Genomic DNA, 18,173 nt, shown 5'->3' on the forward strand with positions numbered 1-18,173 from the left:
CTCTAAAAAACATAGAATTAGGAGAAATGGGCTGAAGTTGTAATTAGGAAGATTTAAAATTATTCTAACAATTAGAGCAGTCTCCAAGTACAATGAGTTGCCTCAAAAGGGTTGTCCTTTATTGAATGATCTCCAAGCAATACTTATACTATCACTTTATAGAAAATGCCATAAAGTGGTTTCTTATATAGAAACACATTGTGAACTAGATAGTATTTGAATCTTTTGTAACTCGAAGATTATCTGACTGTTTCTTTAATTCCTGAAATCTTGGATTAGCATTCTTTGGCTTGCATTTGAAAGTAGTTTTACCTCTTGAGTTGTCCATCTTTGTGCTGTTTCAAAATTTCTGTCTAAGGATAGTGTATATCCTGTTCCATCATTTTCGATCTAAACAAATAGCCCAATGACTAAGCATGAAAATGTTATAGATAATTCTTAGTACCTAAGTATCTTACTAAAAGAAGATTTCAGTTTAATATCTCCATCATAAAGTTAGACACAAGACTTCCTTCTCAATTTTTTACCATGTTGTTTTTGCCTTCTAGGACCATGGCTTGACAGTGTACATGACTCACCTCCCAAAGAGTCACTATATATTAAATTTGAACAGTAGCTCCTTTCAACCACCCTTCTTCCTCCTGACAGGTATCCCAGGATTTGAGGCAGCACACATCTGGATCGCTATCCCTCTGTGCATCATGTACACAATTGCCCTACTTGGAAACTGTATCATTCTATTCATCATTAAGACTACTTCCAGTCTTCATGAACCTCAATATATCTTCTTGTCCATTCTGGCAGCTACAGATATTGGCCTGTCTATATCCACATTGCCAACAGTGCTTAATATCTTCCTTCTCAACCATCGGGAAATAGAGTTCCACAGCTGCCTGGCACAGATGTTTTTCATCCATATGTTTTCCTCCATGGAGTCTGCCATCCTATTGGCTATGGCCTTTGATCGTTTTGTGGCTATCCGAAACCCATTACACTATACCATGATCCTTACCCATCCTCAAATCATAGGGATGGGGATAGTGGCTGTATTGAGGGGAGTGGCACTGATGGCACCCTTGCCTATCTTGCTCAAAAGATTACCTTTCTGCAAAAACATAATACTCTCCCATGGTTATTGCTACCATCCTGATGTCATGAAGCTGGCCTGTGGACCAGTCAGGGTCAACATAATCTATGGGTTGGTTCTTGTTCTTTGTTCTTTTGGTGTTGACTCTGTGCTCATTGTTGTCTCCTATGTCCTTATTCTGAAGACAGTTGTGAGCATTGCTTCAAGTGAGGGACGCCTAAAGGCTCTCAATACTTGCATCTCACACATAGTCACAGTTGTTATCTTCTATGTGCCACTTATTATTCTGGCCCTAATTCACCGATTTGGTACATTCACTTCACCTCTCTTTCATGTCACTATGGCCAATCTTTTCCTCTTCCTAACCCCAGTCCTGAATCCATTGGTCTATAGCTTTAAAACCAAACATATTCGCTTTGCCTTACAGAAAGCATTCATGAGAAGGATCATTTGAACACAGAAGTTCACTTCTGTCTTTGGAGCATAAGCATGTACTCTGTTATCAGTCCACTGATCTCTGTATCTGGGATGTATGCTTTCTTTTCCCAGATTTGAATTTCTGAGTTTAAAGTTTACAAGTCTATTTATTTCCTACTACATATCTGATCAACATTTGGCATATGATGTTATTAGCAGTATGGCAGAAGTTTGCTTGCATTCTGAAGGTTGCTAGTTCGTAGTTATGATGTAAACAACTAGAATTCTCAAGAATAAGATCAATTTTGAAATGTGGATTCTAAAATGTCTTTCAATAATATTTCTTTAAAGTTAAAGTTAAACAAAATAAAGCAATTAATAACATTAAAGACATATTCTGATAAATGTTCACTTTAAAGAATGTAAATAAATGAAATACTCTAAATAGAATTATTTTTTAAAATTTAATTTTTTTTTTTTAACATTGCTTGATGTAATCCTCTATATAAGTAGTGCACTTGTAAATTACACTAGGATGTGTAATCCAGGAAAGAATCAGGAAGTACTCAACCTGTTAAGCAATTATTAATTATCTCTCCCTCCCTCTCTTTCTGCTTCTCTTCGTTCTTTCCTCCCTCCTTCCCCCTTTTCTGTCTCTTTGTCTGTCTTTGTCTCTCTGTCTTTCTAACTTTCTCTCTGTTTCTCTGTCTCTCTTTTTCTCTCTCTCTTTCACTCCCTCCTTCTCTCCCTTCTTTCCCCATTTTTTTTCGGTCCTTCACATGCATACACAAAATTCAATTTTCACCACACAGGAAATGAATTATTATCAATATAGAAGTCATTCTAAATCAGCTTTGCGGATGTGAACAGAATACAAGTTAATTAAAAGGAAAAGGAAAATTTATATGATGCTACATAAGAAAACAACAATAGGAAAATATAAAACATGTTATTATAAAATTAATTCTAACCTATTCCAAAAAATTATTGATGGATAAAAAAGAAATATAGTGTAATGAAGTAAAAAGTCATAGAAACTAGCTATAATAATTTTATACGCAAGTTTAATTTTACTCATATAAATTAATTGCCATAACAAGAATATTTTAAATGTCCAAAACAATATATTAAAAAATCTTAGTAATTGTAAATATGCTTTTTTACCAAGTGGATATGTTTGCCATCCAAGGATAACACATTAAAATAAAAATTCATTTATAAATTTTGTAAAGAATCATTTTGGAAGATTGTAAACATTATTGTCTCATAGAACACAAAGAACCAGTAAATGGTTAAAATGTTTATTTTAAAATTTGTTTTGATATATTTTCTTTTAATATTATACATCTTTCCTAGTATATACTTCTCCCAGCAAAAAATCTGAAACATTTTTAAAGAGATCTCAACAAAACTAACCAATAAATCAATCAAATATGAAGAATTTATTCACCTATTCCAAATATATGGACAGCTATATTTTTTTTTTGCTTTAATTCTTTGCTAGTATAAAAAGTTTTGCTATAAATACTTTGTGTATATGTAGCTTTTCCTTTTTTTGTCACTGACACTTTAGGTTATATATGCAGCTGTCAAATTTCTGGGTAAAAAAAAAAGGTATGGAAATTTTTGTGGCTTTATTACCATATTATTTATATAAATTGCCTTCTAGAATGATTATCAATTCACATTTCCCTGGTAATGCATTAATATTCATTTTTACAACCCCTCTGACTCTTATAACCCTGAATATTAATATTTTTGTTATTATTGCCAATTATCTGGACAATACAAAAAAGAAAAAGAAGAAGTATCAACATTTGCTTTTTTTCTTGTCTACATAATTTTGAGTACAACATATATTCATATCCACAATACTTTTAATAAAGGTATTAGAAAGTAACAAGCATGATTTTTCAAGGTATATTCCATGTGATATTAAATATTTATCATTAAAATATTTATTGAATAGCATGCTGAATATAAGTTCACAATGAGTTTGTTTGTTGATTGTTAAACAACAACAATAACAAACACCAACAAGGCAGAGCCAAAATGGTAGAAAAGACAGGAAGTTGCCAGAATTCTCACCAATTTCTTTTTAAAATATTTAATCAAGGCTCATAAAGAATACTAGAATGACAGAATCCATAAAGGATTAAGTGAAACAATATCGGTCTAAGATAACTTAAAAGAACTTTAAGAAAGATCTATTTCACTTGGATAAAAGGAGATTACAGCTCAGAATAGGTGGTATCCCAGAAAGCCAGCAGGAGGTGATTATTCACATCATAAATCAGCAATTAGGGTCCCTCAGGTTCTGGTTCACAACAGGACAATTCTGATACTGCTACTTCCAGTGCAGAAGGCAAACTGGCAGCTCCAGTAACCAGAGCACAACAGCCATAGCTAGTTTGGAGCACCCTAAACCCATGATTCCTAGAGGACCTCAATCAAAAAGTTAGTGACCAGGTTCTTAAACCCTATTGGAAGAAACTTGAGAAAATATCTCGTATTCTCCAGTAACATAGCTCAATTTAAAAAAAAAATAAGCAAAAAACCTCCAAATAAACAAAAATCTCTGACCTTAGAAAGCTATTCTGGGGACAAGGAAGGTCAAAATACAACCTCAGAAGAGAGTGACAGTGACAAAATGAGAAGGAAATAAGAAATGAGAAGGAAAATAAGAAGGAAGCCTCAAAAAGAACTAAAGAAAATAATTCCTTAAAATACAGATAGATAAATGATAGGAGAGAGAGAGAGAGAGAGAGAAAGTGAGAGAGAAACAGAAAGAGAGAGGAGACAGAGAGAGAGAGAGAGACACAGAGACACAGAGAGAGTGAGAGATGTACGTAATTGACCCAAAAATGTCCACTTAAGAAAACAATTCATTTAAGTTTAATTGGCCAAATAGAAATAAAGGTAAAAAAGATAACAGATTTTTTTTTTAATTTAGGATTGGGCAAGTAGAAGCTAATATCTTAGAGACATCAAGAATCAAACAAAATCAAAAGAATGAAAAAATAAAAGAAAATCTAAAATATCTCATTGGGAAAAGAGCCTGGACAGAATCTTTCAATAAAATATTAAAGAAAACTACTTTGATATTCTAGAAGCAGAGGGTAAAGGTGCCTTAAAATAATCGATTGATCACTTTTTGAAAGAAATTCCAAAATAAAAACTCCAAAGAATATTGTAGGCAAATTCAAGACATATCAAAGAGAAAACAGGACAGCCAAAAACAATTCAAATATTAAGGAGCCACAGTCAAGTTATACTGGATTTAGCATCTTCATCCTTAAGGGATGGGAAGGCCTGGGATATGATATTTGAAAGGTAAAGTAGCTGGGATTACAGCTAAGAATTAACTTCTCCCAAGAAAAAACATGAACATCCAATGTAGGCAAATTTCAAATATTCCTGATGAAAAGAATAGAACTGAAAAAAAAATTGTGTCTTTAAAAAATCAAAAGAAACATAAAAAGGTGAACAAAAGAAATCAGGGTGTTCAATATAATTAAACTGCTTGAATCCCTGCATGAGAAAATAATGTTTGTAATTCTTAAGAACTTCATCTCTATTAGGAAAGCTAAAAAGACAATACTTGGACAGGGAGTGTGGTTAAAAGTTGACTTTGATGTCATGATTTAAAAAAAAATTAAGGGGTAAAAACAAAGAATTGTACTAGAAGAAGAAAAGAGGAAAGGAGAAGAAAAGAGAATGGGATAAATTATATCACATGAAGAAGTATTAAAGACCTGTGAGAAAAAGTGCAAAGAAGGGAAGGGGAAAGTATTATTTGAACTTTACTTTCACTGGATTTTGCTCAAAGAGGGAATAATATACATAATCACTGGGGTTATGTATAAGGAAGTAGGAGGGGTAAGGGGAAAAACACTATTGGGATGATATAAGGGAGAGAAAATTTGGAAAGGTGGAGGTCAGAGTTAAAGAAAGGACCTTTTTTATCAGTCCAACATGGCACTGACACAGAAACTGACCATGTATTGGTGCATAAAAACCTCACCATCAAATGTATAAAGGTAGAATTATTAAATGGATCCTTTTCAGATCATGATGCAATAAAAATTGCATGTAAAAAGAGAGCCATGGGATGATAGATTACAAATTAAATGAAAACTAAATAATTTAATCCTAAAGAATGAGTGGGTCAAAGAACAAATCAGAAAGAATCAGTAATTGAAGGGAATGACAATAAAATAACATAGTAAAATTATGAGATGTAACGAAGGCAGTACTTAGAGGAAATTTTATATCTCTGATTTCTTACATGAATCAAATGTAGGGAAAGCAGATCAAAGAAGTAGGCATGCAATGAAAAGAAGTAGAAAAAGAATAAATTAAAAGTCTTCAATTAAATACTATATTAGAAATTCTGAAATTCAAAGGAGAGATTAATAAAATTAAAAGAAAAAATTTGAGAGATGTTATGAAAAATGATAACATATATAAATCCTTTGTCAATTTGATTAAAATTATTAGTATCAAAAATGAAAAAAAAAGTTGAATTTGCAATCCATGAAGTGAAAATCAAAGCAATAATTAGGAGCTAGTTTGCCAATTGTTTGCCAACAAATATAACAATCTAAGTTAAATGGATGACTATTTACAAAAATATAAATTGCTGAGATTAACAGAAGAGGAAATAAAATACTAATCCCATTTTAGAAAAAAAAATTAATAACCAGTTATCAATGAACTCCCTGTCCTGCCCCCACCACACACACACACATGAATCACTAGGGTCACATGAATTTATTAGTAAATTCAACCAAACACTTAAGGAACAATTAATTCCTGTAATACATAAACTATTTAGTTTATGTAATATATAGGAAAAGGTGTACTACTAAATTCCTTTTATGACACAGATATGGTGCTGATACCTAACCAGAAAGACCTAAAACACAGCAAAAAAAAAAAAAAATGTATAGGCCAAATTTCCTAAAGAATATTGATGGGAACATTTTAAATAAAAATATTACCAAAGACATTTCAGCAATTTATCATCAGGATAATATACTGTGATTAGATAGGATTTGTAACAGTAGTGCAGTACTTGTTCAAACAATAAACAGGAAAGCTATCAGCAAAATTAACCGTAGCAATAAAAAATTTGACACAAATCCTGTGACTATCTCAATGCTTTCAAGTTAGACTAGACTAAGTATAGAACCTATTCTTATTAAAAAAACAAAACAAAATACTAGAGAGCATAGGAATAAACAGAGCTTTCCTTAAAATGATGTCACATCTATCTAAAATCATCTGCAAGTATTTTATATAATTATAATAATCTAGAAGCCTTCCTACTAAGATCAGGCATAAAACAAGGTTGTCCATAATCACCACTCTTATGCAATATTGCACTAAAAATGTTAACTTCAGCAAGGAGAAAAGAAAAAAGAAACTGAAGGAATTGGAGTAGACAATGAGGAAACAAAACTATCATTTGTTGCAGATGATGATAGTATACTTAGGGAATCCTAGAGAATCAACTTTAAAAAACTGCTAGAAATAATGAACTACTTTAGCAAAGCTGAAAAAAAAAGTTTATTTTAAATCTTTTTATTTTCAAAACATATGCATACTTTTCAGCATTCACTGTTGCAAAATCTTGTGTTCCAAAATTTTTCTCCTTCCCTTCCTCCCACCCTTTCCCCTAGAAGGCAAATAATCCAGTATATGTTAAGCATGTTCAATTCTTCTAAATGCATTTCCACAATTATTATGATATACAAGAAAAATCAGATCAAAAAGAAAAAAATGAGAAAAGAAAACAAAATGCAAGCAAACAACAACACAAAGTGTATAAATACTATGTTAGGATCCACACTCAGTTCCCACAGTCCTCTCTCAAGGTGCAGGTGATTCTCTCCCTCACAACACCATTGGTCATCATATAATCTTGCTGGTGCTATGTACAATGTTCTCTTGGTCATGCCCACTTCACTCAGCATCAGTTCACGTAAGTTTCACCAGGCCTTTCTGAAATCATCCAGCTGATAATTATTTTTAGAAAAATAATTCCATAACATTCATATACCATAACTTATTCTATTATTATCCAACTGATGGGCATTCACTCCGTTTGAAGGATATATATTTTAAAAACTACAGAAACCATCAGCACGTCTGTATAATATTAACGCAACTGCAAAAGATAAAAAGAGATAAAATAATTGTAGACATTGAATATGTTTGACAATCTATCTGTCAGGACAAACCCAGGAACTATATGGACACAATTATAAACACTTTTGCACAAATAAAGTAGATTAATCAATTGGAATGAATATCAATTGCTCATGGTTAGGCTAAGCTAATGCAAAAAAAAAAAAAAAATGACATTTCTACCTAAATGAATTTACTGATTCAGTGCCATGACACTCAAACTCTCAAGAATATTTTATAAAGCTAGGGAGAATAATAACAAAATTCACTGGGAAGAACAAAAGATTAAGAAGATCAAGGTGATATATAAATGTTATAGAATATTACTAATCTGTCAGAAATGAGCAACAGGATGATTTCAGAGAGGCCTGGAGAGACTTACATGAACTGATGCTAAGTGAAATGAGCAGAACCAGGAGATCATTGTACATGGCAACAAGACTACACTATGATCAATTCTGATGGACATGGCTCTCTTAAAAAATGAATTGATTCAGACCAGTTCCAAATGTTCAGTAATAAAGAGAGCCATCTATACCCAGAAAGAGGATGGTGGGAACTGAGTGTGGACCACAACATGGCATTTTCATTTTTTCTGTTGTTGTTTGCTTGCAATTTTGTTTTCCTTCTCAAGTTTTTTATTTCTTTCTAGATCCAATTTTTCTTGTGCAGCAAGATAATCTATAGGTATATATATATACTGGATTTAACATATATTTTAACATGTATAGGAATAGCTGCCATCTAGTGAAGGAGTGGAGGAAGAAGGGGAACATTTGGAACAGAAGGTTTTTGGTGAAAAATTACCCACACATATGTTTTGTAAATAAAAAGCTATAATAATATAAATAAATAAATAAAAAATAGATAAATGAAAAATAAATAAATAAATGAAAAGGATATCAAGGTAATTGATTAAAAGAATGAAAAGGAATGTGACACGGCGATACTAGATCTAAAACTATATCATAAAGTAGTGATCATCAAAACTTTTGTACTGGCTAAGAAATGGAGAGGTAAATCAATACAATATATTTGGTATGTAAAACAGTAGTAAATTATTAATAGTGACCTACTCTTTCATAAAATCAAAGACGCCAGCTCCTGGAATAAAAACTCACTGTTTGTCAAAAACAAACTGATTGGAAAACCGGAAAGTTGCATGACAGAAACTAGGTATAGACAAATGCCTTACATCCTACGCTAAGGTTAGGTCAAAAGAGATTAATGATTTAGCCATAAAGGGTGATACCACAAACAAATTAAGAGAGTAAAGAATAGTCCACTGTCAGATTTATGAAATGGGGAAGAATTTGTGGCCAAATAAGAAAAGGAGAATAATATAAAAGACAAAATGGATAATTTTGATTAAAAAGGTTTTGCACAAACAAAACCAACACTACCAACATAAGAAGAAAGCAGAAAACTGGGAAACAATTTTACAGTCAGGGTTTCTAATCAAGCCTTCTTTTCTTAAATATATAGATAATTGAGTCAAATTATATGAATACAAATGATTCCCCCAATTGATAAATGGTCAAAGGATATAAAAAGACAGTTTTTAAAGGAAGAAATCACTTCTATTTATCATTAAATAAAATATTCGACATTTCTATTGATTAAAGAAATGCACATTAAACAACTCTGAAGTAATAATTCATACTTATCAGATGATGATAGAAAAAAGAAAATTATAAATGTTGGAGAAGATATGAGAAAACTGGGCCTCTACTATTGTTGGTAGAGTTTTAAACTGATTAAAACTGTTTTAAAGAGCAATTTGGAAATATGACTAAAGGGCAATCAAACTTTGCATACCCTTTGATCCAACAATACTACTATTAAGTCTGTAGATCAACAAAACAGAATTTTTTTATTATATCAAACTGAAAAATGTTTGTACAAACAAAACTAATGCAGACAAGATTAGAAGGGAAACAATAAACTGGGAAAACATTTTTGCAGTCAAAGGTTCTGATAAAGACTCATTCCCAAAATATATAGAGAATTGACTTTAAAAGAAATCAAGCCATCTCCAATTGATAAATAGTCAAAGGATATGGAGAGACAATTTTCAGATGAAGAAATTGAAACTATTTCTAGCCACATGAAAAGATGCTCCAAGTCATTATTCATCAGAGAAATGCAAATTAAGACAATTCTGAGATACCACTACACACCTGTCAGATTGGCTAGAATAACAGAGAAAGATAATGTGGACTGTTTAGAGGGGATGTGGGAAAACAGGGACACTAATAAATTGTTGGTGGAATTGTGACTACATCCAGCCATTCTGGAGAGCAATTTGGAATATGCTCAAAAAATTATCAAAGTGTGCATATCCTTTGATCCAGCAGTGTTTCTACTGGGCTTATATCCCAAAGAAATCTTAAAGAAGGGAAAGGGACCTATATGTGCAAGAATGTTTGTGGCAAGTCTCTTTGTAGTGGCCAGAAGCTGGAAACTGAGTGGATGCCCATCAATTGGAGAATGGCTGAATAAATTATGGTATATGAATATTATGGAATACTATTGTTTGGTAAGAAATGACTAGCAAGATGATTTCAGAAAGGCCTGCAGAGACTTACATGAACTGATGCTGAATGAAATGAGCAGGACCAGAAGATCATTATATACTTCAAAAACAATACTATATGATATTCAATTCTGATGGACGTGGCCCTCTTGATAAATGAGATAAATCAAATCAATTCCAATAGAACAGTAATGAATTGAACCAGCTACACTCAGTGAAAGAACTTTGGGAGATAACTATGAAACACTACATAGAATTCCCAATCCCTCTATTTTTGTCCACCTGCATTTTTGATTTCCTTCACAGGCTAATTGTACACTATTACAAAATCTGATTCTTTTTGTGCAGCAAAATAATGGTTTGGACATGTATACATATATTGTATTTAGCTTATACAGTAACATATTTAACATGTATTAGTCAACTTGCTATCTGAGGGAGAGGGTGGGGGAAAAAGGGGAAAAGTTGGAACAAAAGGTCTTGCAATTGTCAATGTTGAATTATTACCCATGCATATATCTTGTAAATAAAAAGCTATAATAAAAAGTCTGTAGATCAAATATATATATATATATATATATATATATATATATATATATATAAAATCAGCTCTTTATGTAGTGGCAAAGAATTGAAAACTGAGGGGATGCCCATTAATTGTAAATGGCTGAACAAATTTTGGTATATTAATGTAATGGAATACTATTCTACTATAAGGAGTGATGAACAGGAAGATTTCAGAAAAACTTGAAAAGTCCTTGAATAAGAAATACCTTTTTATTAATAAGATCATTTCAAATCATTTCAAAACATGACTCTCTCCATGGAAACTTAGCCTTTCTTTAACCCTATATGTGTTTGGCTTTACCTCTACAATCACAGGAACTAGCCACTCCTTGGGACACAATGGATGCCAGTGAGGGTTGGCCCCCTCCCTGACATCTACATTTATCAAATCATATTTTGGAAGCCCATCTGGCATTTCCTTCTCCTATACCTAACTTTATATATGTAAGCAAGTTGTCTCTGTGCCTTTTTTTTTTTTCAAGCACTATAAATTTAGTCCAGTTTTAATCATAGTTAGAACCTCACCCTTGGAGATATTCTTTCTCCCTAGGATCTCTCCCCGTTGGGAACTCAAAGGCTGTTCATCAGAGGTTCTCCAGCTTACTGAATCTTAAGAATCGCAACTTAAGAACTGCAACTTAGAGACTGTGCTCCTCTAGACGGATGATGCCTTATGTCTTTGTTTTCTATTTTTAATCATAGCTCTCCTTATTCTTTGTCTTTTATGTGTTATTTACTGTATTGGTTGTTATTGTAGGCAATCTATTCTGTGTATGTTATAATTAAATTTTACTTTTACTTTAATTGGGTTAAAGAGCGTCATTTATAGGAGCAATTCTGAACCTATCCTTAATTAACAGAACAGTCCTACATCAACTGATGTTGAGTGAAGTGAACAAAATCAGAAAAACCAGTAACAGCAACATTATGTGATGATCAGCCATGATAGATTTAGTACTTATCAGAAATACAATGATCCAAGATAGTTCCAGAAGATTCTTAACGGAAAACACAATCCATAACCAGAGAAAGAATTATAAAATTGAATGCAGATAAAAAGAAACTATTTTAAATTTTTGTGACTTTTCCCTTTTGTTCTGTTTCTTTTCACAAGATGACCAAAGTAAAAATATATTTACATGAGTGTAAATGTATAAGCTATATCAGATTGCTTGTCTTCTTGGAAAGAGGGGATGGTAGAAAAGGAATGAAGGATGGGAAAAATGGTATTCAGAATCTTATAAAAAATGAATGTTGAAAACTACATTTACATAAAATTAAAACAATAAAGTACTACATAAAAAATTGATGAGCTAAATACTTTTTTCAAAATTCTTTTTCTTTTTTTTAAGAATTTTATTTTTTTTATTATAGCTTTTTATTTACAAGATATATGCATGGGTAATTTTTCAACATTGACAGTTGCAATTCCTTTTGTTCCAACTTTTCCCCTCCTTTCCCCCACTCCTTCCCCCAGATGGCAGGTTGACCAATACATGTTAAATATGTTAAAGTATAAGTTAAATACAATATAGTATACATGTTCAAACAGTTATTTTACTGTACAAAAAGAGTTGGACTTTGAAATAGTGTACAATTAGCCTGTGAAGGAAATTAAAAATGCAGGCGGACAAAAATAGAGGGATTGGGAATTCCATGTAATGGTTTATAGTCATCCCCCAGAGTTCTTTCCCTGGGTTTAGCTGGTTCAGTTTGTTACTGCTTTACTGGAACTGATTTGATTCATCTCATTGTTGAAGAGGGCCATGTCCATCATGATCATCATATAGTATTGTCGAAGTATATAATGATCTTCTGATCCTGCTCATTTCACTCAGCATCAGTTCATGTAAGTCTTTCCAGGCCTTTCTGAAATCATCCTGCTGGTCATTTCTTACAGAACAATAATATTCCATAAGATCAAAATTATTTTTCAATTTTTTAATTTAAATTTTTAGAAAAATATTAAGAAAAAAAAAACATTGTCTAAAGACTTAGTGATTAGGTTGGAGCCAAGTTGGAGGAATGAAGGTAGGGACTCAAATGAGTTCTCCTCCAGCCACTCTAAATATCTTTAAATAATAACTCCAAAGAAATTTTACAACATTAAAACCCACAAAAAAGAAGGAACAATTTTGTATTACTGTATAGGAACAGTAACCATGAGACATATCTTCTCTATATCTCAGCTCACAGGTGCAAACTGTGCACCAGCTGGTGGTGCAACAGCTGGTCAGAGAGAGATAGCAAAGGCCTTTTTGATGGCACTGTGGCAGGATGCTGTTGCTTTTTCCCATATCAGAAGTAGCAGTGCTGGTTCACAGTACAAGTCCCTGGAGGGATCTTTGAAAACAGCTACACATTACACTCATTACATTTGGAAATAGTGCATTACTTTAGCAAAGTTAAAAAGCTAAGTAATAGGCTAGGGAAATAAATAAACAACAGAAAAAATATTCTGACCATAGAAAGTTACTATATGACAAGGAATATTAAAATATACTCAGAAGATGATAAGAAAATTAAAGATTCAGTATCCAAAGGTTCCAAGCAAAATGAGAATTGGTCTCAGGCTATGGAATAGCTCAGAAGGGATTTTGAAAGTCAAATAAGAAAAGTAGAAAAAAATTGAAGAAAAATATTAGTTATACAAAAGGAAATTTACAAAATATTACAAAAAACTAATGCCTTAAAAACAAAATTGGCCAAACAGGAAAAGAGAAAAAGAAAAGCTCACTTTTTCTCTAAAAGTTTATTCATACTTGTAAATCACATAAGTTTCTTTAAAACAAAATGAATTTTAAATTAACATTAAATATTGGTTTTACATAGAGGATTATAACATGATTGTCTTAAAACTTACACTTAAGTAGATTATAGTTATAGTACTACTGAGATATTCAAACACTCCTTTCAGAAAGAAGTCACTCAAAATGCAAAAAAAAAAAAAAGATTGCTATCACTTTGCCTTGTACACAGTGGATTCTCTGTAATAATAAATAATAATAATAATAATAATAGGGATGATGATGATGAACAATGGCTAACATTTATATAGCACCTATTATGTTAGAAGAACTGTGCTAATCCTTTTATAAATATTATCTTACAAGGCTGAAGCTAACAGTTATTATTGAAATTAGTTTTACAAATAAGGAAACTGAAAAAATAAAGGTTAAGTGACTTATCCAGAGTCATGTAGTAAGAGTTTGTTTCTGTATTTGAATACAGGATTTCTTGACCCCAGAATTAGAACTCTATGTTTTTGCCCCAGTATATTATCATGGGAAAGAATTGGTGCATAGAAGGTGTCTGAGGGAATAAGATCAAGCAGTTCATATAAATCTGATTTGGACACATTGAAGCAGAATTGAAAGTAAATTTTCAAAAACGCTCAGCAGAAAGAACGTGTTTTAACGAAGTCAGTTCTTTAGAAAGAAATCTTTCTGGAAAAGCAAATGATAATACTCTATCACATTTTTGGACAAATATAATTAAAAAGTGCTCAATGAGCAGAAGATGAATGCAATACATTGTGTTAGGGATGCTGGGGCAAGGGATATCTTCTTTCTAAAAGAATATTATTTCCCTTTATGACCATGAGGACAGTAACATGGTACTTCTGTACCTCTAAGGGAAGGAGGGGGGAATTCATATCAGTGGTTGTTGGGATACTTTAGTCATTTCATCCCATTAATCCTAGAGCATTATAGAAATATGATACACCAGATTAACAATGAAAAATCATCTCCTGACAGCTTCTAGGAATATTTAGAAGTGTCTTCTCCACAACAAATTAAAATAAGAGGTTATGAGTTATGGATTGAATTTCAGTGGTCACTTAATCCAACTCTATCCTAATCAAGAATTCCACCTCTTTTATTCTAAGGAAAACAGAATTAGGAAACTATCTCATCTATGTTAAAGGGCCTTCTTCTCTTCTGATTTTTTACAACCTCAGATATGTGAATGTTCTTAAATCAAGTTTAGGAGAGGAATGGAATTTGTTAGATAGAAAGCAGCTGAGTATTAGAAATGACAAGTTATTTACTTATTAGATTATGAAAGTAAAGGTAGACCTCCACTCTTCCAGTTTGGGGATGGTTTGGGGGAATAATCCAACTTGTTTCTTGTCAAAAGCCATCATATTTCAACTCTCATTTCCTCCATGCCTTGAATGTCTTCTGGAGGGCAGCACGAATTTGTTTGGTTTTAAGACTATACACTATGGGATTAATCAGTGGAGGCATGAAGAGATAAAGGTTTCCCAAGACAGCATGGGTCAGTGGTGAGCTTTGGTGGGGAATACGGTGCATTAATGTAATTGAAAGATGTGGCATATAATAGATGAGAACAATGAAAATGTGAGAAATGCAGGTGTTGAGTGCCTTGAATCTTCCCTCTCTAGAGGCAATACCTAAAACAGCCCTCAGGATAAGAACATAGGAAAGACCAATGAGAACAGAGTCAAGTCCAAAGGAGCAAAGAACAAGCACAAGACCATAGAAGATGTTGATCTTGACACGACCACAAGCTAGCTTCATCACATTTGGGTGAAGACAGTAAGAGTAGGCTAGTGTCTGACCCTTGCAAAAAGGAAGCCTCTTGAGAAGAATAGGCAGTGGAGTCATGAGAGCAACACCCCTCAGGAAAGTTGCCAGTCCCATTTTGGCAATGCGTGTGTGGGTGAGGATGGTGGTATAGTGCAGTGGGTGACTGATGGCCACAAAGCAGTCAAAAGCCATAGCCAAGAGGATTCCTGAACCCGTAGAGGAGAAAGTGTGGATAAAGAAGAGCTGAGTGAGGCAACCATCAAATGTAATTTCATTAATGCCAAGAATATAGACCAAAAATACAGAATATAATGTTGAGACAGATAGACCAATATCAGCTCCAGCCAACTTGGATAGAAATAAGTACTGTGGCTCCTGGAGGCTATGCTCAATTTTCACCAGATATAATAATGTGCAATTGCCAATAAAAGTGATGACATACATTAGACTCAGGAGTGGACCCAACCATAGGCGAGCCCCTACAAGTTCTCTCAGGCCTGTCAGAATGAAGACAGCTGGCTGGAAGGCAGAGCTATTGTATGTTGACATGAGACCACAGGAAGTACTCTGATTAGAATGATTTTCCAAACATGATGACTAGAAAAAAAGAAGAGTAAGATGTTAGAAGTTAGTATGTCCATGGAACTCAAGCAAAGTAAACTTCAGACACTTTAGAACCTTCTCAGGATAAATGTTTGGAGTGTGATAGTGGTCCAAAAGCAAAGTATCAATAATCAACATATCTTATAAAGGGAATAAAACAGAATTGCATGTACTTCTTGGCCACTTTTAGGATATTTGCACAAATGTTAGTTTTGATGAGTGCATTTAAGCCAAAACATTATATATTGTTATTATAAGCTATAAAATAATAAGAGCTATATTTTAATCACCTATGGATCTCTATCTGTATTTAGGGTGATGCTGTATGCATTCCATAGGCCCTAAAAATCAATTGAATGAGTAAAAGAGTAATAATAAGCAGGGTTGAAACCAACAAAAGCAAATAAAAATTATGACTCCGATTAGAAGTAGAAAATTTTGAGTGCAGAGGAGTGATGTGTGAACTGGAGGTTAGGAGAAAAATCTTGAGATATTTGTCAGTCTTATAACTCCTTTAAAGTTCTATGATTGAATAATAACTATTATTTATATAACACTTAATATGTGCCAGGTAATGTAATAACTAAAATGTAGATTTTGGGGAATATCTTGTTAGTACACTTTGAAAGATATAGTGAATTAAAGGGAAAAAAAACGAATAAGACTGGATAGCAATTTAAAGTCAGATTGTGAAAGGACTTCAGTGCCAGTCTAAGGATCAAGGTCCATTCCTTACAATTACAATCTTTTTATTATTTTGGTTTGCTTTGTTTTTGTTTTCAGTTTATAATACCTAGCTTTCTGTTAAATAGTTCAAGTGCTATCTACTTCATAGAATCTTCCTGATGAGAACTTATTAATATATTGTCCTTCTTGATTTTAATATATATATACATATATACACAGAGAGACCTATATACACTTATGTGTGTGTATTTCTGTGTTCAAATATTTTTGGCATTCATGTTGCATTGGTAGAATGTGAGCTCATACGGGGGGGAACCCAACAACATTTTGTCTTTATCTCTCTCTTCAGTGCCTACTTTAATATGATGCCTTGAATATTGTATGTGCTTAATAAATATATTGAAATAAATTTATATGAGGTATTAAGATAGTCCTGAAAGTTTTTGAATGGGGAAATGATATGGTCACACTCTAGCCCTAGGAAGATTGTTTTTGCAATTGTACAGTTCAATATATAGCATGCTGGATCCTATGATTAGGAAAACTTGGTTTCAAATACTATCTCAAACATTTATTACCTATGTGACCTTGGATAAGTAACTTAATTTTCCCACCTCGGTTTACTTGTAAATCAAGGGTAACAGTAGCAACTTATTGTTTTGTTGTTTTCAGTCATGTCAACTCTTTGTGACCATTTTTGGTGTTTTCTTGGCAAAGTTACTGAAATGGTTTGCCATTACCTTCTCCAGCTCATTTTCTAACTGAGGAAAATGGCAACTAGGGTTAGGTAATTTGCCTGGAGTCACTCAACTAAGAAGTGTCTGAGGCCAGATTTGAAATCAGATCTTCCTGACTCCAGACCTAGTCCTACTTGACTTAGCTGCCCTATATTAATACAAAATATAATACAGTGATGATAACATCTACCCCCCATAACTGTGAGAATCAAATATTTATAGAACACTTTGAAAACCTTAAAGTGTTGTTACATAAATGCTAGTGATAATAGTGATAATGATAGAATAGAAGAAAGAAACAAAGTAAAGAGACTATATAACATTAGTCCAAGAGAGGTCTGATAAGAATCTGCCAGAAATGTTAGGGAATAGACATAAGTGATATTATGGAAGTAGAATCAACAAGACTAAACAATTGATTTTATTTGAGGACAGTGACAAAAAGAATTGGACCTAAGATGACACTGAGGTTACAAACCTAGGTGACTGGAAGGATGGTGATGCACCCCCCAAAAAATAATGGTGGGAACAGGAATAGGATAAAGAGTAAGTTTAAGGAAAAACAGAATGATTATAGTTTTTAACACTGTATTTGTTATTATGAAACTATCTTGAAATGTAGTTGTCCAGTAGATGTTATTTTGGAATTAAGAAAGATTCAAGCAAGGCAAATAAATTTGGAAGTCATTTGCAAAGAGCCAATAATCAAATTCAAAGAAAAAAAGATCTGGGGGAAGAATAATGAAAGAAAAGATAGACTGGAATAATCTCTTATTATAGTACCACTGCTTAGA

General features: G+C 32.8%; 2 protein-coding genes across 2 annotated transcripts; one reads left to right on the forward strand and one right to left on the reverse strand.

Annotated features, from left to right (window-relative positions):
• Positions 1-569: 569 nt before the first annotated feature.
• Positions 570-1,541, forward strand: LOC100920543 (olfactory receptor 51G2-like). The gene has a single exon (XM_003764819.1). It carries the CDS (start codon positions 570-572, stop codon positions 1,539-1,541), a length of 972 nt encoding a protein of 323 aa, XP_003764867.1.
• Positions 1,542-14,956: 13,415 nt separating this feature from the next.
• On the reverse strand, positions 14,957-15,901 carry LOC100930082 (olfactory receptor 51G2-like). Its single transcript, XM_003764780.1, has one exon. It carries the CDS (start codon positions 15,899-15,901, stop codon positions 14,957-14,959), a length of 945 nt encoding a protein of 314 aa, XP_003764828.1.
• Between the last annotated feature and the right edge of the window lie 2,272 nt (positions 15,902-18,173).

The sequence above is a fragment of the Sarcophilus harrisii genome, chromosome 3, assembly GCF_902635505.1.
Source record: "Sarcophilus harrisii chromosome 3, mSarHar1.11, whole genome shotgun sequence".
Lineage (NCBI taxonomy): Eukaryota > Metazoa > Chordata > Mammalia > Dasyuromorphia > Dasyuridae > Sarcophilus > Sarcophilus harrisii.